Source organism: Amphiura filiformis, chromosome 15 (genome assembly GCF_039555335.1).
Source record: "Amphiura filiformis chromosome 15, Afil_fr2py, whole genome shotgun sequence".
Classification (NCBI taxonomy): Eukaryota; Metazoa; Echinodermata; class Ophiuroidea; order Amphilepidida; family Amphiuridae; genus Amphiura; species Amphiura filiformis.
The window spans coordinates 16,434,757-16,457,215 of NC_092642.1; the positions used below are offsets into that span (position 1 = coordinate 16,434,757).

General features: G+C 37.0%; 1 protein-coding gene across 1 annotated transcript; it reads left to right on the forward strand.

Moving 5' to 3' along the window:
* The first annotated feature begins 700 nt into the window (after positions 1-700).
* LOC140171317 (V-type proton ATPase subunit S1-like) lies at positions 701-21,845 on the forward strand. Its single transcript, XM_072194553.1, has 10 exons — positions 701-884; positions 4,841-4,967; positions 5,724-5,801; positions 6,054-6,238; positions 7,932-8,049; positions 9,157-9,276; positions 9,850-9,977; positions 13,947-14,003; positions 15,213-15,441; positions 16,280-21,845. The coding sequence occupies exons 1-10, from the start codon at positions 778-780 to the stop codon at positions 16,487-16,489; spliced, it is 1,359 nt and encodes a 452-aa protein (XP_072050654.1). The 5' UTR covers positions 701-777; the 3' UTR covers positions 16,490-21,845.
* Positions 21,846-22,459: the final 614 nt, after the last annotated feature.

Sequence of the window (22,459 nt, forward strand, 5' to 3'; positions counted from 1 at the left end):
GCGGGAGCAAGCACGTTTTTGGAGTGGTCCAAGAAGTGGGGGCAAGCCGTGGCACCGGGACACCTTTTGAATAACACGCTTTAAAGGAGTATTTCGTGATCCTAGCATCCTCTATTTATGTCATTTTTCATTAGATAAAAAAAAAAAAAACCTATTCCCAAAATTTCAGTTGATTCAGATTTTGCGTTCGCGAGTTATGCATGATTATGTGTATTACACTGCTCCATAGACAATGCGTTGTAATTTCGTTCTGGTGCACCAGAACGAAATTCAAATTTCACGATATCTTTGCTAAACGAATTAATCTGCAAGAAATATTTTGTACATAAACATTATGTAGCCAGAGGTTTCCAGTGATATAAAAATCTCAACTTTTTTGAGAAAAGTGGGGGATGAGGCTGTGGATCACGAAATGCCCCTTAAAAAGGCTTTGGGTTGGGAACCAAAAAAAAGTGGCACAAAGATTTTTTGGCAGACCGAGAGGGTGGCAAGCGATTTTTGACAGACTGAGGGGGAAAATCAATTTTGGCACGCCATTTAAACAATATACCCCCTTCCCCGGGGGGTCATAATTATTGAAAACCGGGATTGCACAGCCATCAAGTCGGCAATCCCTTTTAAAGGGATTTTTACAGGCCTGGCAGTGGCAGCCCTTTTGTGACGATTTGGGCGTTTTATTTGGCAAAACTGCGCTAATTGATTGACCTGCACTGCACCTGACTCCATACGTCGGAAACCAGTCCTGTTTTGGTTGCGAAAATTACATGAAAACTAAAGATGGAGATGCGGAAATCGTACAGTTTGTGCCTCTTCTTGGTGATTTTACTGCCCTGCCTAGGATTTGCAAGTGACCAAGTCCCTTTTATTGCTTGGTCTAGCACAAAGTAAGCTAATGAATCATCATCATAAATGATTATCATTGATCATAATAAAAACCAATGTAAAAATCAGTGTGATGTTTTAATTAATATCCGTGCATGCATTGCATGCATGCATGATATTTATTCAGATATATTTTAGAGAGAGCTCTAAAATACAGGTTTACATTTCACTAAAGTTTTTTTTTTTTAATTTCTGTGTTTCGGGTACGCGCTGGTGAATTGCGATCGCGTAGAAGTGACAAGGTAAGCCTACTACGCGCCCGCCAAAGTGCAAAGACCAAAATGGGTCAGCAAGCTTGTTAAGTGCATTGATCAGCCAAGCAGCGTGATTGTTTATTGCTTTTGCATTTATGCTCGTGTACGCGATACGCACAGGCACGACCACAAAAGTTAAAAAAAAAAAAACTTTATCTTACATTATCTTGCTGTATTTCAGCTATAGTAAAATTCCAATTGAATGAACGCAGCTTTGAACAGCTGCACTCGATCCAACCGCGATCATTATATTGCGTATTTCAAACTACAACGCGAACGCACGACCTTGGATACAATGCTAACCAATCACGAGTGCGTTGGCATGGTTGGATTCACTTCCGCGTTACTCACGCACAGCCGCACACCAGGGTAGGGACAGGCACATCTGAGCGAGGGCGCTATTTATTTTACTTGATTATAAAGCCCTATGTAAATCTGTGCCATTTTGTGCCACTGAAAACACCATTTTTGGAGAAAATGATGAATAAAACCAAAATTAATCTGTTTCAGATGCTCTAGTTTGCATTGACAACAGATTCAATGCTTTAGGAAGCAGAATGCAACATTGACTTCACTTTTGAATATTTTTTTCTGTGAGATATGCCTTGGTGAAAATCACCGTTTTGGTCAAAAAAGGGGTCGAAAAGGGGCATTTTTGGGAAAAAATTCTATTTTGACCCAAAATTCATCTTCTGACAAAAGGGAAACATGGTTTGACAAAAACTTTCATCCTTTTCACATAACAATTCCAGTTCACTTATTTGCTGGGAGAAAGCACTTTTTTGTTATCGCTTGGGAAAAATCATTGTTTTTGCCTAAAATGGGCCCAAAATGGCCGAAAAATGGCAAAATTTGACCAAAATTAGCACAAAAATCATGTTTTTACCACCTTAAAATTTGAATTTTCATACAAAATTTCACAGATGTGTTGAAAATGATAACATACATAATATTCAACAAAAATTAGATTAAATTACAGTGAAAACAAAAAAAAAATTGACAGGGGGCACAAAATTATCAAGTCCCCCATGCACTCCTATGGCAAGTCTTATCAGAGAAAATGGCCCAATGTTCCGACAGTAATTTCGTCATAACTTCACTTAGCAATACAGTAGAAGATTGGTTTTGGTGTCAAATTGTTTCTGAGAAGTTCTCTCTTGCAATAAATAACAATTCATGTTAATAGAATTAATTTGAAATTTTTATGCCTGTCCCGGCGCACACGCTGGCGTACATCGCGCAGTGTACGCAAAAATTCGTCACGCTATTGAAAGCTGCGTTCATTCAATTGGAATTCCCACTATAGTGTCATAGGTAGATAACCTGTTTTTTTTTCTGAGGACAATACAAATACGTATTAAATCTTTTCATGACTTCAGTGATGCGACCTGTCCGCCCGGCCTGTCCCCCGGCCCGGGCCTGTCCGCTCTCGATGCCTGATGGCCATCATTTTTATTCACCATGTCCATGTCCATTGAAGTGAGACTGAGAAAGAATTGAATAAATGCGTGTTCATCACAACAGAGATTAATACAATAGAAATTAATACAATAGAAATTAATACAATAGAAATTAATACAATAGAAATTAATACAATAGAAATTAATACAATAGAAATTAATACAATAGAAATTAATACAATAGAAATTAATACAATAGAAATTAATACAATAGAAATTAGCATCTCATGACATGATGAATGCGCAACCAATCTATAGAAATAAGAAAACCCACTTTTAGCATTGAATTTGAATGCATTTTGATACCATTTTAGAGTATGACATGAAAACAAAGTACTCAATTTTCAAAAAACAAAACATCGTGCAAAATTTTTTTTTTTAGGTCGCTGGTAACCAGTATTTCAAAAAAGGGTGTAGCTTTGAATTGATGTGATGGGATTCAATTTTATTCAATATCTATGCTGACCAACAACAGATCGTTCTACGGTTATGGCCCGAGATTGCCTAGAAGGCATTGAGGCAAACAGCATGCATGTGAAATGATCGAGAATGAAAAAATAGTTATAGTTATGAAATCCTAGCACAAATAAATCATCTTCATTCAATTGTGCTCTCTGTAAAGCAAGTAGAAATAGCTTGTCAACTTTCAACATGGGAACACGTTATGAAGTATCTAATTAGTGAAAAGATGTAGCTCAGTGGCCGGCCAACAAAAAGGAATTGTCTGAAGTAGGCCCTATAGTAGGAACATGATTTTCTCTCTGAATTGGCCATATTTTTACGTGTAAGAATATCAATCGCATTATCATGTTCACTCTAGCCTAAGTTTGGGCCCTATTTGACTCATTGGAACGTTCGAAAGGACCCCCGTGACTGTCAAGGTAAAATGAATCAAGTATAGGTTTTTTTTTAAAATTTCGGGCACCCGGGCAGGGTATTTCCTGCCCGGGTAATGTAATCATACTCGGCAGTGGGGTTTGACTCCCACCCTTTTATTTTACCCCCCCCTTTTATTGAGGCACCCTTTATACTGAAAATTCCTGACCCCCACGCTTTTTACTGAGGCACCCTTTTTACTGAGGCACCCTTTATACTGAAAATTCATGACCCCACCACTTTTTGCTTTTTCCGCTATTTGTAAACATTGACAAAGTCACACGCAAGTTGGTTAAATCAAGTATGCCGAATTCTGCACCTATTTCACACGTGCGAGTCTGATGTTTTTCTCTCCATTAAGTTGATACATTACGTGAACAATGCAAATTATATGTGAAAAACTACTACTGTACTGTATAATACAATAAGCATTTTAATGAATAGCTGTACTTTTATGGCGTTCAAATGTTTTTCTTCTCATGAAACTTGACGTGCGCTGTGTTGACAGCGACTATATCCTACTTCTTCTGTGCTGCTTCGTTCAATCAATTATGCATGATTATGACGTCACTCATATACGATCAGTTTAAAGAAAAATAACATGTCATGGAAAATCTGACATTTGCATATGACGTATGTGTTTTGGCAGGGCTTCCGGGAGGATATTGTGTACATTACGATGGACACTCGACAAGCGCTAGCCTGCATCAAATGGAATTTTATCTTGCGACATGGTGTGCGAGTTTTGGCGATTTTTCTTGGAACTATGATTATTTTATCATTCAATAAAAATATACTGTAAGTTGGAAGAAGCCCCACACTTTTTATTTTAATCCCACGCTTTATATCATTCCACGCTTTTTACCCAAAAGTTTAAACCCCACGCTTTCACCAATTTTCAGAATTTCGAACCGCACGCATTAAAAAGCGTGGACTGCCGAAAGTGTGGTAATCTAAGTCTTGGGCGGTACCATAAACCCACCGAAAATGCCAGCCTTATGTTCAATACATTGAAAATAATTCAAAACCTCATTTTACCTCAAGAATAGCTGCGATGTGTTTAGTCCAATCACAGATAATAAATTTGAAATACACAGACACAGTTGCAGGTTGTGGAAAAAGTAATTTGAGTGTAAGGCTGTGACTTTCAATTCAAGTCAACTCAGCGGTGCCGCTCTGACATATGAGAACAAAATATGATATTGTAGCGGTACTTAGCGGCTTTTAGAGTCATACCGCTGCTGCTCAGCGGTGTGCCGCTCCGCTTGCAGATAAGTGCAAGTGGCATGATGAAACGTCACGCCAGAAAGTCTGAAACCAGCATAAGATTTTCTTACATTATAACTTTTTGTGTTGTTATCTTTTCAGTTCTCTTCAATCCATTCCTCGGATAGATGCTGGTCACATTGTAAACCAACAGTCACTTCAGCAAGATTACCTGGATGTATTGCCTATGGACCAACCTCACAATCTATTCCTCATTGTCATGGATAAGGTATTGAAAGGTTTAACCAGTTTCCACCAGACATTTGGATGAGCTTTGTACTTTTGGGCAAGCAATTAAAAAAACGCATTAGCCTGTACTTAAACCTTTTAATAAAAAATCTCTGATGAGATCAAATAATTCCACAATTTTCTTTAAATATTTTTTAATAAAAACCAAAACTAAAGCCTTTGTGTCAATAAGAAGGCAATTTCTGATGGATTATTACAGTCTGAAGGTGTAACTTAACGGTCGCCATTTTGATATTTACAAAATCTGAACAGTTCTAAAATAATTTTCCATGTGATGGTGTATTACTGCCAGCTTGAATCCCAGGTTGGAATTGCCACGGGTGGACAGGCAGTTACTACATGTAAAATACTGGAGAAATATTGGATCCACAACTTCCCCTAATGCTTTTTGAAATCAATCAAAATCAATACTTTGTATTGTAGCCTTGTTTGTTATACACACCTAGATCCATTTATAGCGTCACACATTGCATTCAGTCACACACAGAACGCACTTTGATTCAAATTTTGCCGGGGTTCAAAGCAAAAAAAGTTCAGTAAGTGGCCTACATGAGCGACAAACAAACATGATGGAGTTGGTACTCTTTGATTCTACCTCATTGGCCAGAACCTACAACTTTCTTGCAATATACATGATAATTTAGCTTATGGTGTAAATTTGAAAATCTACAATTTAGGTTCAAATTGTTCACAGATTTTAAACATGATTCTGATTTATTTGTTTTTATTTCTGTAGTTAAGCATTGATGACATAACAAGGTACAGCAATGCACACAGCAGCAACCCAGATGGTGGAACACTTACACATCTCAAGGTATGTATCTTCATTGGACTATTACATTTGTAGGGCTGTTGTTGGCAATATTGTCGACAAAGCAATTTTCCCGATTGTCGACAAGCATGGAGTGATTGAGTTGAGTTGAGTGATTGGTTGAGTTGGTATGGAATGACCCACATATAGCCTTTATGTCATCTTGCTTTGTGCATTTACCAAATCCAATATTATTGTTTCTTGCTGTAAATTATGTCTTATTTTCTGTGTGAACTTTTATTACTGTATTTTCAGAATGCTATGCAATCTTCAGCCTCACAACTGGTACTTCCAGCTGCAGAAACCATTGACCTTGAGGATGACCTAAGGTCAAGGGTCAGTGGTCAGGTTGTTGAGCTTGCAAGTCCATCACTGAAAGATCTCAAGTTGGATAGTACAAAGTCAAATTTGATTATAATAAGGTTGGATTCTTCTCCCAGGTGAGTTGGTAGGAAATGAGGTTTATCTAGTTTTTAAAAATTAATAATAATAAAAAAAAAAATTGGCCCAAGGAAAAAAAAAGTGTTTTTTTTTTTTCTGGCCATGCGTTTTGAGTTGGGCGATGTAATGTTACATGTTTTCATGAGATGAAAATTGCATGTTTTTTGTTTAGATATGAATATCTTTCACATATTATACCCAACATATATAAAAGTATGCATTTTCTGGCTGCAAATGAACCAAGGAATCCAGAAATGCACTTTAAAATGACACAGGGTGTAACACTAAGGAGTTATGAAACTGAAAATACCAAATATTTTAGGGGAAAAATGTAAAATTTGACAAATTAAAAAAAAAGTTAGCTTCACCCCACATATTTAAAAGTTCCATATTGGAATTCCTCTCAGTCAGAGCTTTAAATACATAACATCATAGGGTTCAATAAAATTAAAATGATTTTGCGCCAGCCTCTTTCAAGGCATATTTTCCCATTGACTTCAATGTGTAACCCGAACGGAAAATAAAATATGCAAAATTGCTTCTCAAAGCAAATTAAATTACCTGGAATATGATTGTATGGTGTTATAGTATGCAGTTTAAAGTGAATTGTAAAAATGTGAAAAAAAATGGACCTCTTGCATCATATGACCCCTTGGGGTCACTTTTATTAAATTTGCTCCTCCTGATCCTCCTCCTCCTGATCCTCCTCCACCCCGCACATTATGCTAATTAGATGCAAATTATTCAAATGTTAATAACGTTTTACAACTTTTTTAAGGTTTACTGTATTGGTCTCATCACAAGCTTTAATTTGACACCAAATTTAACTACATAGGCTGTATATTAACTGAGAAAATTAAAAAGATGAACCCTAAAAACGCATGGCCTTCTCTAAAAATCAGCATTTTGGCCCAAATTTGACCTCGCAGATGAATTCATCAAGTCTTTGCCATTCTAAAAATGTATACTTTTAAAATTTATATTCTTATTAAACCAACAATTTAGCAGCTATGAGGCCCAAAAGTTTCCATAATTTCCTTAATTTGTCAAGTCATATTAATATAACCAATAACTTTTAGTTTTGGGCAAAAAAAAATAGTTCTGCCTCATGTTCCCCACGCCCATTTCATTTATACTGAACGTTTGCTCAAGCAAAATTGCAGAAGTTGATTTTTATTTTATATATGTTTTTTTTACATTCTAACCAAATTTGGCCAAAAATGTTCAATTTCACTTTTGTTTCTGTTCGCACCACAACTCAGAAATTCTAATGCTAGATGTAGCCTGTGTTTACATATAATCATTTTGATATTAAAAAATGCACCTAAGTGGTGTTGTTCAATTCATAAATAATAAAGTAAAAAACCTCGTACCCCAGTACCTCATTAGATTTGAAATTCTCATGGGACATGAGACTAAACTATTATTTTGTTTGGCCTTATCTAACTTTAAGAAGTATCAAAAATGACAAAAGTGTGAAATTTTACAACCATGTTCATTTTTCTAGGCAAATTTTCAATGAAAAAAGCTTAACAATTGGGCTGAAAATCACAAAATATATATAATTTTTCCATTAATTATGGTTGTAAAAAAGACCACCTCATTGTTCCACTTGAAATAATACTATCTATCCCAAAACAATACTTTAATTCTCTAAACATCGGTACTCACATTGGCATTATTATTTTACAGTGAGTCTCGTCAGGCTGCTATGTCTTCCCTTGACCAAGCATTGCTGCAGATACTTGGTCAGATTCCAGGCAAGTTTTCTCCCTATACAGTTGTATTGACTGCTCAGCAACCATCCAGGGTAAGTAAGACGTAATTAATTCGCTGGCCTTAGAAGTAGTAATGTAATTAATTACCATAGCAGTAGGTGAATACAATTTTTGAATGTATTGCCCTGCACTATATAAAGTCGGCTGCACTCATCACATGTCATGTCTGTGTATGTGTGCAATCATAGATTGAATACAAAATACCCCACTTTTCGAAGACACTAATCATACATGTGCGAGTGACACATACATGGATTGTGCATAATGTGACATTTCCATAGAATTACAATCCAGGTCTTTATGCCTATTCTTTGATAATCAGTGGTGCGATGCAGAGTTACAACGTACGTCTAGTGTCGGCAACATATTCAAAAATTGTTTTCTTTTGTACCATGTTATCTGCATGTGTGTTTATCGCAGAGCCACTAGCGTTCATAATGTGCGAGATTGGCCAAGAATTATTTAATTTACCTGTAGTTCGCATTTGGAAAAAAACCTCCCGTCTTCTGCAATTCATGAAAATCCTCCGGAAGAAAACCAAAATATAATTTTATGCAGCCTTACAAAAGTATTAAAAAAAAAAAAAAAAAAAAAGCGCAGTGATTTATAGTGCGCTACGCACAGGCACAACGCCTAGACGTTGATCCACAAGCCTCAGCACACTTTACAGGTTGTCGCTGACCACTATGGCCCCACATCATTCCATAAACCATTAAACAACCGTTCAGGGAAATTGCTGCTTCAAGAGCGCACACCCTAGACAATCCACAAATAACCATCGCAACCAGGATCAGCTCCCCGAGTTTCGTACGGGTTACAACGAGACAAATTAGCAGTGAGTTCCTTGTCCAGGGGAATTTCACGCTAACTCAATTTTCACGATAGCGTACTGGGCACCGCCAGGGTTCGAACCCGCAACCTTTCGCACCATGGTCGAACGCCTTAACGATTGAGCTAACTTGACTGCTATTAGCCAGTGCATCTGCCACACATCATATTTACAGTACAGCAAAATTCTGGTGATACATATTGTGACCTCCTAGTTAAATTACCTAGCTTATAGGCTCACTGGCTAGTCTCAAAGAAGGTTAGGAACCTCTGTGTAATTTTAAAACACCTGTTTTTATCTTTTCTTGCAGGCTGTAAAGGAGAAGGCGAAGCCAGAGTCGGTTAACATTGGTCGACATCTATTACAAACTGCTGCACCTGGTGCAGATTCTAATTATACTTACGTCAACTACACTGAGGGCGCTTGCAAGGTCAGTTACAGCAATAGAATCTTACTATAATAAGTGAAATGTTGTGTGTGTGTAAGAGGCTATTTTGATCGTTACATAAGGAAACATACATGAGAAAGCTTATAGAATACTGGGAGTCACATATCTATATTTGGTTGAAATTGGTCAAGAAATGGTTTCAAAAATGAAAAAAAAAACACCAGTTTTGTCTGTGTTTTAGAGCAAATGCATGCCTATGAATTGGGCCTTGCTAATGCTGTGGGCATAGCGCAGCAATACGTCGCGCAGCACCTAACATACAGGACCTAAAGCCTTGATTTTTTACAAGGTATGTTAGTTTATCAAAGTGTAATTATTGTGTATAAATCAGAATCTTCATTGCTATTGCTATAACCCCATGAGAACTACCTGCCGATTGGCCAAAAAGAAGTTTTCATTATCAATTGGCCCAATCAGCAACCTCATTAGAATAATTTCACCACGCAAAAAAATTGGGGTGAATTATTTGCAAAGCTCCATTCTGATTGGTGATTAAAGTGAAGATATCATATAATTAACCAATCAGAGGCAATGTTTTGTATTGCTTTCATGCAGGTGTACTTCTATGCAACAGGGATGAAGTTAGATGTTGTGAATGTTAGTCGTTTGGGAACAACAAATGTCTCTTTGCCTTACGACGGTTGGGTGACTGACGGATCAGAGTGCAAGAACACAACTATCAAGTAAGATGGGAAGGGTAATCAACGTTGTTATGGGGACAGGGCACTTTTACCAGGGAAGAACAGATTGGGAAGTGTCACTCTTTGATAAAAGTAATAAAACTATGGAAGCCGCCATTGCCCTGCCATCGCGTAGGCCTGGAACACTACCGCGACTTCTACCGGCTGCATCGCGCCTATGCTCCGCGTTCAAGTAATAAATTTCCCCCTAAAAATCACGGCTTGCTGCATCCAAGGTTAGACTTTTCTAAGCCTGCTACAGTGTATTTTTTATCAAATGTTGAACAGCTGTTAGCGCATCCATGAACTTAATTTGTTCAATACATCAAATCGACCAACAATCCCGTTATCCAGGCCAATATTTATACAAGAAAAATACTGTTTCAATCACGAAAATTAACCTTAATTTCGCGCCTACTCGTAAGACTTGCCGATAGTCTATTCAGATATCGTTGTCAAGCTCGAGGTGATTGACCCCGATGATTGACAGTCGGGAGCGCGTATTGTTACGGCGTAGTCATGGTGCTGGTGCGCGTTGGCGGTGCTGGCGGCGTCGACGGTCGCCAGCACCCCTTTTTTCCAAGATGGCGGCCTCCATGCGTGTACCGGGGTGCTGGTGTGGAACCAGAACAGCAGCGGGAATCGCTGGTTAGATCGAGCTGGGATGGAAAAGAACATGGGGATCAGCGAATTACTGTCAGGGGCCTGCTTTTACATCCCCACATAATTCTTGATTATTGATTCCTTCCATCATAAAGCTGAATTTATACTCGATCGCTTTTGCAGAAAAGCGATTTTCACACATTTTTTACGCGATGTTTAATTACATTTCCAGAGCGTCAAGCCAATCAATCGATTCAAATCGCTGAGGCAAAAACGACATCGCTTTTGCAAGTTGAAGAAATCTCAACTTCTCTGCGATATCGCTTGACACGTGAATGCGTCAACCAATCATATACAACCATCTGGATCTATTATTTTGCTAATTAATTTGCTTTTCTCGATTATTAATTTTTGGTGATGAATTAATTCAAAGCAATAATTATTGACAGCAACTGATGTTTTAAAAATGTATTTTGTGGCATTTAGAATATTTTAATTGTCGTCTGCAATCGCTATCGCCGTGATAAGTATAAATGCAAAAGCGATGAGCGATGCATCGCAAAAATTCGACGATTGCCCATCGCTTTTCAAAAGCGTTTAATCGTAATCGCTCGGCGATTGAGTATAAATTCAGCTTAACCCATAATTCAGCCGGTAGTTCCCATGGGGCTATTAAGCGCCTTCAGTGAAAAGTACTGCTTTCCAAGTATCTTTTATATAGAATTCTTAGTCAGTAGGAGAGGTCTAGTTCGTAGACACATAATCTGATAGGACAATCGCATGATTTTGGGTGCCATCTATCAGGCCGTAGACTACCCCACGTCATCATGAGTGTTGATAACGCATAACATGCTTGTAGAGGTGCTTGCGTATGTATCGCGTTGTATGCGTGAACTAGTGGAGTACGCACACATGCTAACAGTACCCGCAACAGAATATGTGAAGTTGTAAACAAGTTTTGTTCATTTTATAATAAGGGGAGTTTTTATGACGGTAACTTCCTATTATTTATTCTCTAATTAAGATGTTTACAGATAATGTGCCAAATCAATTCAAACATAATATCCATAAACATGGATTCAATTGATGTGGTACAGAAGAAATGAGTATGAAGATTGGAGAATATAAAAGAGAAATAAGATGTTATGCACAAGTTTAATTTGTCCTTTGAAAGCAGAACTAAAGTTTTAACCGTATCAAATAATTTTCTTTAACCCTAACCGAACCCGTGGTTTTTTGATATTGGATGGGAAAAAAGAAATGAAAAAGGAGAGAAGGTGAACAAAGAAGTCACTTGGTACCCCCGGGATACGAACCTCGGACCCCTCGCATGCCATGGAGAAGATCACCGACCTGTAGCCACGGTGGTTACACTGCCCCTGGCAGCAATTCCCTGGGTATATATGACTTTAAGGAGGTACTACACCCATGTGGTAAATTTGTGACTATTTTTGCATTTTTCTCAAAAAATAATTACACACTGGTAACAAAAGTTATGTATACTAGCGGGACACCCGCGCTACGCGCGGGTCCCCGCTAGGTGAGTAAATGGGAGCGTTCACTAAAACGGGAGGAATTACTGAACAGGTAGAATCATTGAAAAGGTAAATTTCATTTATCTGAGTCTGACCCTCGTTAAGCCTAAGTTTCCATTTTAGCTTCTTTCTTTCTTTTTAGTTTCTTCTATGGGCCAATTTTGTTCCATTTTTTAAAAACATTTTGCTGCTAAGCTTGCAAATTTCCGTTACCATCTTACTATACTCGTAGGCCTACCTGTTTGTCCTCATTTTGTTTTCTTTTTTAATTACAGTAGGCCTACCTCTTCATGTTGTTTGTACTTTTTAACACACATCTTTTCCCCGTATTTATTACGCCTACGATCGGTCGTTCACCCATATTATCATTCATTGCTTGCGACTCTCGTGCGTTTCGCTTGCGACATGGCGTAGTGCTGCGTTACCAGCGCTATCGCTGCGCTTCTGCGAGCGGCTTGGCATTAGATACGCCCGTCACGACGCGCACGGGCTAGCTTGACAACTGACTCCCTTTTTGTTTACCCAGCATAGCAACGTACCACATTTTCACTGATTTTGAGGCCAATTCTTGACCGTTTTCAACCAAATAAAGTTTAAACACGTTCCGTATATTCCTCGATCTCCCGTATGAATTTGGCGACATTTGGATCGAAACTGACGGAGCCTTTCCATGATACATAGATACATACATAGATAGATAGATACATACAACATTTCCCTATTTATAGTAAGATTATTGGGGCAAGGAATCCAATTACTACACTGAAATTTCAGTGACTCAAGACAATATATCAGTATATATGATAGGAAACGAGGTACATCCTAGCGGTACCTTATTTCTGGTCATAAATAACAAACTGCTTGTCTTGGGTCACTGAAATTCCAGTGTAGTAATTGAATTCCTTGCCCTATAATATCAAAACTTTTGTTACCACTGTGTTATTAGTTTTTGAGAAAAATGCAAAAATAGACACAAATTTATCAAAGGGTGTAGTACCCCCTTAACTGATTGCGTCATCAAGTCACATGGAATACATGCACACACAGTGGTTTTAATAGTGAGCTTTAGTGAGACTTGGTTCGGTTAGGGTTAAATCAAGAAACAACATCATCATTATCCATATTTTAAATAATAGAGTCATGTACAGTAAATAATGAGTTTGAAGTGGAATGCATTCATACTTCGAAGTGGATTGATCATTCACATCACTCTGCCTTCCCAATTGGAATGATCATTCACATCATTTGGCTTCTAAATAGAATGATCATTATTCAGATTATTCCACTCCAAGTGGAATGATCATTTAGATCATTCTGCTTCCAAGTGGAATGATCATTTAGATCATCCCGCTTCCAAGTGGAATGATTATTTAGGTCATTCCGCTTCCAAGTGGAATGATCATTTAGATCATCCCGCTTTAGAGTGGAATGATCATTTAGATCATCCCGCTTCCAAGTGGAATGATCATTTAGATCATTCCGCATCCAAGTGGAATGATCATTTAGATAATTCCGCTTCCAAATGGAATGATTATTTAGATCATTCTGCTGCCAAGTGGAATGATTATTCAGATCATTCTGCTTCCAAGTGGAATGATTATTTAGGTCATTCCGCTTCCAAGTAGAATGATCATTTAGATCATCCCGCTTCCAAGTGGAATGATCATTTAGATCATTCCGCTTCCAAGTGGAATGATCATTTAGATCATCCCGCTTCCAAGTGGAATGATCATTTAGATCAGTCCGCTTCCAAGTGGAATGATCATCAAGTGAAATGAACATTCAGATCTCACGCTGACAACAATCTTCTTTCTGTTTTTTTTTCTTGACTTAGGTTTGTCATGTCCCATAATGATATTGGTGGCAATGAGATCAAGACCTTCAAGTTGACGTAAGTATTCTTTATTGTCAATGTTGTTAAACACAACACTCTAGTATTGCATGGTTTAGTATCTACTTCAATTCAAGGATTTTTCAACAAGCTATATTGTGAAATAGTACACTTTTCACTAGCATAAAATGGGCTGTTCCAGTTTGAATACATGTCTCTATAGAAGACTTAACCTGAATATCTCACACAGGGGATGTAGATTTGAAATGGAGTTATCTTTTCAGGTAGCCCCAAGTGAAATTTACACTTAGTGTGTGGAAAATTAAGGTCATGTCTTCCATAGGGGGTGTATGGATTTCAACTGGAATTGCGCATTTTGTTGTTGTTGTAGTTAAAGGAGGATGGTCCAAACAATAACCGCCTCCCCAATTTTTTCCCCATCAAGATGAAGATTTTTATATCTGTGGAAAGTCTGCCTCATTCATCTGTGAAATCATCAGGTGTATTACATACTGACGGATCTGAACGGTAAAATCCATAGAGATGGATGTTAAGAATAAGATTTCACAAAAATTGTGAAATCCATAGTGACGGATAACTTTGGCAATCTATTTCATATGTGAGATGTACGATTTTGCAACATTTTGAAAAGATATTGGACATTGACATTTGTAAATGTAATAAATTGGAACCATCCTCCTTGAAAGGGGTGTGACCAGATCAACAGCCTCATCCCCTATTTTTTCTCATGAAGACTGAGCTTTAAAAAAAAGAAGAGAAAAAAAAGCGCAATGATTTTTAGTGCGCTACGCACAGGCACAATGCCTAGATGTTGATCCACAAGCCTCAGCACACTTTACAGGTTGTCGCTGCCCACTACGGGCCCACATCATTCCACAAACCATTAAACAACAATTCAGGGACTTTGCAGCTTCAAGAGCGCACACCCTAGACATACCACAAATAACCTTCGCAACCAGGATCAGCTCCCCGAGTTTTGTACGGGTTACAACGAGACAAATTAGCAGTAAGTTCCTTGTCCAGGGGAATTTCAAGCTAACTCAATTTTTCCACAAGAGCGTACTAGGCACCGCCAGGGTTCGAACCCTCTTTAGTCTCATATATCAAAACTGCTGGAGCAATATAATTTGAAATTTTGAGACAAATTGTTGTAATGATAGGCCTCGATGTAAGATATGAAAAACACAAAATTAAAAAAATCTGGACAACCCACCAATAATGTATGCATTATTTATGTATCTCTTTCAGAATGGTGTTTAACCAGACACTGGGGCAGTACAAATATTGGGTAACTGAATCAGTAGAGATCACATTGAATGACGAATTTAATTTTCCCATGGATACCACCGACTTTGTTCCGAATAGTTTGTCTACTCCTGTGGGCTTGTCTTACCACTGCAGTGATCTGACTATCCAAGAAAATTCGACGAGAGGTTCGCTGGAAGATAAAGTGAGATTGGATGTTAAGGAATTCCAGGTGAGTGTGGTGCAATTATTATAAACATCTCAAAAAAAGTAACTAACCCCCCTTAAATAATGGCCAGTATTCAAAAAGGGGCTATTGTATTACAAATCTGTAAAATGCGTTGAAAGCAGAATTTATTTCTGCGCATTTTGACACCTCATTTGATACGATAGCCCAGAAAACAATAAAACACCTGTCAATTTAATTTAGTAAGGTCCAGATTTGAAAGTTGTACTTACATACAAATTTTTAAAATACAAAAACACTCAGATATCATTACACAGATTTCCTTCCATTACACTGAATACAAAATCAATACAATTTACTGCAACTTTCAAATCTTGGGTTACATTGATTCAAATGTACGCTGTGATGTCAATATTTAGTCAATTGCAACAAATGAGGTGTCAAAATGTGCAGAAATAAATTCAGCTTCCAGCGCATTTTACAGATTTGTAATACAATCGCCCGTTTTTGAATAATGGTCATTATTTAAGGGGGGTTAGTTACTTTTTAAGGGGGGTTAGTTACCTGTCCCTTCCCTCACCTTATCCCTGATCCTAACCTAAAATGCCCTGAACCCTAACTATAACCGTTTTCGGATCAATAACCTTTCAGACTAATTGGTTGTTTCCACGAGTTTAGGTGCACTTTAATCTCTTTCTCAGTGCTCTTTTCTCCTTAACGATTCAGCTTTCTGCCATGTTTAATTTATTTCACAGTGCTCTTGCCTCCTAAATGATTCAGCCTTCTGCCATGTTTAGTCTCTTTCCCAGTGTTCTTGCCTCCTAAATGATTCAGCCTTCTGCCATATTTAATCTCTTTCCCGATGCTCTTGTTTTCTTTCCAGGTTCAACCGTTTGGAATCAATGGTGAAAAGTTTTCCCAAGCCAATGATTGTGTGGGCTACTTCTCAGCGGGCATATGGATGGGCCTCATAGTTACCATTATTCTTGTACTTATATTGGGTTCTGGTATGGCCATGCTGGCTGATCTGAAAGTCATGGATAAGTTTGATGATCCTAAGGGGAAAACAATTACAGTCAATGTATCAGATTAAACAGAAGAGTTAGAATATACAGAATTATAATAGTATTGATGTATACACTAATTAGATTCATCAGGTTTGTTGATATACAGTAAAAAAAAGTCTTTAGAACAAAACCAAAAGTTTTACTCACTATTGACGGTTTCGCTTACTGGAAGTAAGGATCGCTCAGCAACCATCATTCTGATGATGCCTATTGATCATGATAGGTGAAACTGTCAATAGTGAGGTTTAGTTTTGGTTTTGTTCAAAAGAAATTTTTCATACTGTGTTGAGGTATAGTTCATTATTTTCGGGAGGTACAGTACATAATAATAATAATACAAAGTGATGGCTCAGGTTTTATGTGAATTTAGAAATCAAGGCTTTCAGTTCATCAAATAATCAGAGGTCCTACTTCCTACAGCTTTATCATGCTTATAAGCAGTGAATGTTCTGATGACTCATTGGCAAACAGACATAAATCCATGGTAGTTGCATGTATGGAGTTATGTATTGCAGCTAATGGACATACATCTTTGTGCTGCTGAGCACTGGGCTATCTAGATCATGCAATAATTCATATAGCAGTTTAAATTACAAACCAACTACTGTAGTTCTGTATATTCTATGTTTTAGATCTAGAGCAGTATCACGTCATTACAGTATCATGTTTAGGGAGCAATATTTCATGAAAAAAATCCCCATCAGTGAGTATAATTATGAGTTAGTGCATTTCTGATTATTGTTACTTTTTTTCTTGATCCAAGTTGCTATTTTGGCTATATTATAGAGTACTGTATGTGATGTTTTTTCACAAAGTGTTGGAGTTGCTTGGTGGAATCTAGGCCGTGGATGATAAGCCCATAGGCAAAACTCGCACAAATAAAACCGTGTGAAAATAACAGCATTATACATTTAAAAAAAAAAATTTGTGTGGATAGAAGTTCATGTGCAAATGTAATGCAAGCAAAGGAATTTAATGGGAGAACGTAGACTTTGCCATGTTTACTTAAACAGAAAGCCCCCGTCTGGCCAGTTCTCCACAGAAGAACTGATAATACACCTGTTACTTTGATGACAGACAGAACAGAATTTAACCTTGACTAATTCCCCAAGGAACTTGAACCTAAAGTGGGGCTTTCACTATAAGCATTGTTTTGCTGTGGTCCTGGTACACTCTTGATTTTCATATAGACCTGCAGGTGCACTATGGGACATATGCCATATTGGATTAAATGCATCTTACAAAGGCCAAAACATTCTCCCATTGCATTCATTGGTTATACCACATTTTACAAATTAACATTCTCCTTGTTGCTCTGAGTCTCAAAATATACTTACTGGGACCAAAGACATTAAACCCAAAGAGTACCGACTCTAAATTGTATCATGCATAATGCTATGGTAAATCCGCCCTATTGATTCGTGACATATGGATGCCAAAGAAGTGTACCTCCAGCATTTATCGAAAAAGCCCGATATGGAATGATAATTTACATCTTAAGTTGGAGTGTTACAATTAAGGTCATAGCACTAAGTAAGTGCACATTATTGGCATAAGGTATTAGATGCAGAATTCAAACAATCAAAGTTTGCCAGGCACTTGGCAAAATAATCTGGTGGTGCACTATTTGTCCCTCCATGAGCAGCACACTTACATGGCGGAGTCGGTCCTCTTTGAGTCTAATATCTTTGCTTGTTGCATACCACAGACATGCATTTGTAAAGAAAGATTTATAGGTTAATAAATGCGTATCACTTGTTGAGAGTGAAATTGTACAAAATAATGCACGCATACTGAGATATTGATGCATAAGAGTGTATGAATGAACAATATCAAATTCTGTTTCACTCCATTTCGACTTCGCTACGGTCTAGACCAAGTGTTTAGGTGTCTGTGGATGGCAACAATCACCCTAGTTTTATTATTAAGTGTAAGTTCAAGACATTATTTAGAACATATTACTGTTCATGTTGTACATGATCTCTTGTGTAATATAATAACATTTATATATATTGGTGTCACATAGTATATTATGGTATGTGTAATGGAATGATGAATTATAACAAGGCTCAGATACATCAAACCACAAGAGTTTCCCTCCATTGAACCAAATACCATCGCTTTGTATTACAATCTTGCCAAACAATGGAATTCAATGTCAGTTTGTTTTGCATAATGCTAACCAATCTGTAACATGACTTTGTTAAGCCGTGGAGCAAATTAACATTCTGTTTTTATTCAATAGATCTTTGAACTTGAGCATGACTCTCATGAACATGGTTTCAAGCAAAAACCTCCTATGTGTTTTTGGCACCTGAACATGTTTAAAGCAAAACCTCCTATGTAACCTATAGGATGTTTTGCTTTAAACATGTTCCAAAAACACAGGTTTTTCCTGCCCAACGACGAGTCATGTCTTTACTATAATTTGGTTCACCTCAAGTTCGGTAGTGATGTACCTGTGAATTTCACTCGCTGCAGTATCAGATCGTGGATGTTAAGTTAACGCACTGAGTGTACACACACACGTATAGGGGGGTTGTCAGCACGCTTGCGGCGCAACTGTGAAAAAGCATTGACATCACTACCGAACTTGAGGTGAACCAAATTATAAACAATAAACAGGTTCGATAGAAGGGAGAAAGCTTCGCAGAGATGACAGTTTCTTTGGAAGTTTATCAGTATTTGGAGAGTTTTTTTGTTTTTTCAACAAGTGCTGTTTCTTGTGTTCAAAAGGTTTATGTTGAAGCCTAAATTCCAAACACATAAAGATCTGTAATTTGGTATATAAGTGATATCTTATGATGGTATGTATAGAAAAATGATTTCTTTGTAAAATTATATTAAAGGATCTGGAATGAGCGTTTCGACAGTATTTTTTTGTGGGACATGAGAGCACATCAGACATATCGAATTGCATTCTGAATAGGAATTTTCAGTTGTTGAAATTCATGATATAATACAAATTTTATGACAAATTATTAAAATTTGATATTATTCACATTTTTGATATATAACAGTCCTCGAAGGAAATTTTATAAATCTAATGATATATTCTTAAAGTGTATGTAGCTGGGAGGAAAAGCTGACGATCAATTGAAAATGTTGACCTTTCTATTGAAGATATGGATTTTTTTTCCCAAAAGACCTAATTTTTTTGGTGGTTTGGGAAAAAATCCATATCTAAAATATGAAAGGTCAAAATTTTCAATTGATCGTCGGCTTTTCATCCCACCTACATACACTTTAGGTACATATCATCAGATTTATAAAGTTTACTTCGAGTACTGTTAAATATCAATTTTAAATCATTTGCCATAAAATGTGTATTACATTGCGAATTTCAAAAAATCAAAATTATTTGATATCAGAAAGACATTCTTCACATTCAGAATGCAATTCGATATGTCTGATGTGCTCTATGTCCCACAATAAATACTGTCCAAACGTTCATACCCCTTCCCTTAAATAGATTTTATCTAATTGTGAACCAAAGATGCAATAGTAAATGTAATATTTCATGTATATTATAAAATATATTTGTATGATCTAGTTGTGTCAATTGTGTTAAAAATATACAAAGCAGTACTTGGTGAGTACCGGAGTTCATAGTAGATTTTATAGTTCAGAATAATCCGCCTCATTCATCCTTTCTGATTAGAATCAAACCCTTAATTCTGTTGTCCCAAGTGAAGATGCATTATCAACATAAGTAAGTTAGCCGATATTATGTCAGTCTTTGGGAATAGAGTAATTCAAAAGTATCTGCCCAAAAATACTGTATCTGCTACTATAAAAGTGATAATATCTGCGCATAAATTATTCAAGTTTGATGAATTTTGAACTAATTTGCTTGTGTTTTAATGTGTGTACATCCATATCAAAACGATGCACTTGTCGGCTGCTACATGTATCTCGTTTCACATTATAGCTAGGAATAAATACTAGACTCATCTCCAAAGTTTAGGTCACTTCAAATCATCCCAAAGTCACATGGTTTAGAAATACAGAGAACATTCCTTAAATACCGTATGTGACTTTGGGATGATTTGAAGTGTCTTCCACTTCGGAGATGAGTCTGGTGTTTATTCGTAGCTATAATGTGAAATGAGACACATGTAGCAGCCGACAAGTGCATCGTTTTGATATGGATGTACACATATGTGATTTTGAGGTTTCTTAACCCATTACAAAATTTAGGGTAGCTGTGTTGAGCTCAAAAATTGTGACAATTGTTGATTGAAAAATAGCTTTCCCCATGTGAAAGGTTGCATGTGTTAAGTGCTATTTTTGAATAATACTGCATTTTTCCTTGGGAGGGGCAGAATAATGAAGATAATTGTTGATGTAATTTTCTAACCTAACTATGTTTATGTACAAAATAAACCATTCAATTCAATTTTTTCGTGGCAGCATGCCAATATTTAGATATATGTACATCCCTCCCTTATAATCTTTATTTGTGCAGATTTTCTTTAAAATCTTGAGAGTAGTGACAAAATATGCAACTCATTATTTAAGAGAACTTTTAACATGCTAAAAATGAAAATACACCAAACAAAATGGATTTATTTTGTATTACTGAATTGTCAAGCAGAATTACATTGATAATTTCACCCCCTACTATAATACTATTTGTTACTTGAAATAGAAATGCTTTGTGTATACTCTATTACATTCCAATTGTGTACTCTTTGTGTAAGGGGAATATCTAGAGAATTGTATATCTCAAGATTTGTCAATTAATTAGTGTAAATTCAAGTTAAATAAAGTTCAAAACTAATTTCAACTGACAAGATGAGACTTCAACTAACAACATAAGGTGACTAAACAATCTAGGTTTCTTTTAGTGATGTTGTGATGGAGTTAAAATGTTCGAAAAAACAAGCCAAAATCACATTACAGGGAGTTAAAAAAAAAGATGGTGCTTCGCTTCGCTTACACTGCTTCAGGGTGTTTTTTCAACAGCTACTTACATCCCTGAGATTAGAAAACTGCTCACACTCACAAAATTGCCCTGAGGGTGGTGTGATTATGAATCTAACAGAGCATAATAATGATCTGCCTTGGCCCAACACTGATGAGCACATTCTTATGGTAGACTCTTTGAGGATTGTATCTGCCCTTGAGTCTGTCAAGCAACATTTAATTCTCTGTGTTATTAGTCAAAGTGATGGTCACAACAGCACACTTCAGTTACTAATCAAATAACATGTTGATTGAATATTCTACCTGTACAACATCACAACATTTGGGAGGTGTTTATTTAAATAACCATGAAAAGTAAATTTTTATGTGGAATAATGATATATTTAGGACCAATGGGGAATGTATAATGTATACATTCCACTGTGAATAAATTGTGCAACTGTGAATATCCAATGTTAATTAGTTTGTGTATTCTTAATTGAAATGAGTGCTAGTGTTTGATTATTTCAGGAATATTTGCTCAGGAATAGTTACACCTGTTCATCCTTTTATGCAGGGGGAGTGCGGAGGTGCAGCCACCCCCTCCATTTGCAAACAGTCCAAGGTTATATGCTTATTTTTTGATCAAAAGAAGTTCAATTTTGGGAAGGTCTACTTTTCACATTATTATGTTCTGATGAATCCAAGTGTGTAAAAATATTGGATCCAAAACATAATAATGATAAAATTGGATGCTTTACGCCCAATATTTATTGGTCTTGCTATGAGTTTTAAAATATTGGAGTCGACTACGTCTCGTCCAATATTTTAAAACTCATAGCTCGACCAATAAATATGGGCTCAAATCGACCCAATTTTAAATCAAAATTGCCCTCTCCCTGGAAAAATAGGTCCAATTTCACCAGCCAATCATTACTGTTTGTATCCCCCAACAGCTTGTGGTGTGTTAGAGAAAGCGAAGTTGACACTACCTTCCTTAGTCACTGCCTTCCTTAGATAGTTTCCCATACTCTGGCATCCTGCCTTCCCTTTCTTTGGGTTTTCAGGCATTTGAAGCCAAACAGGGG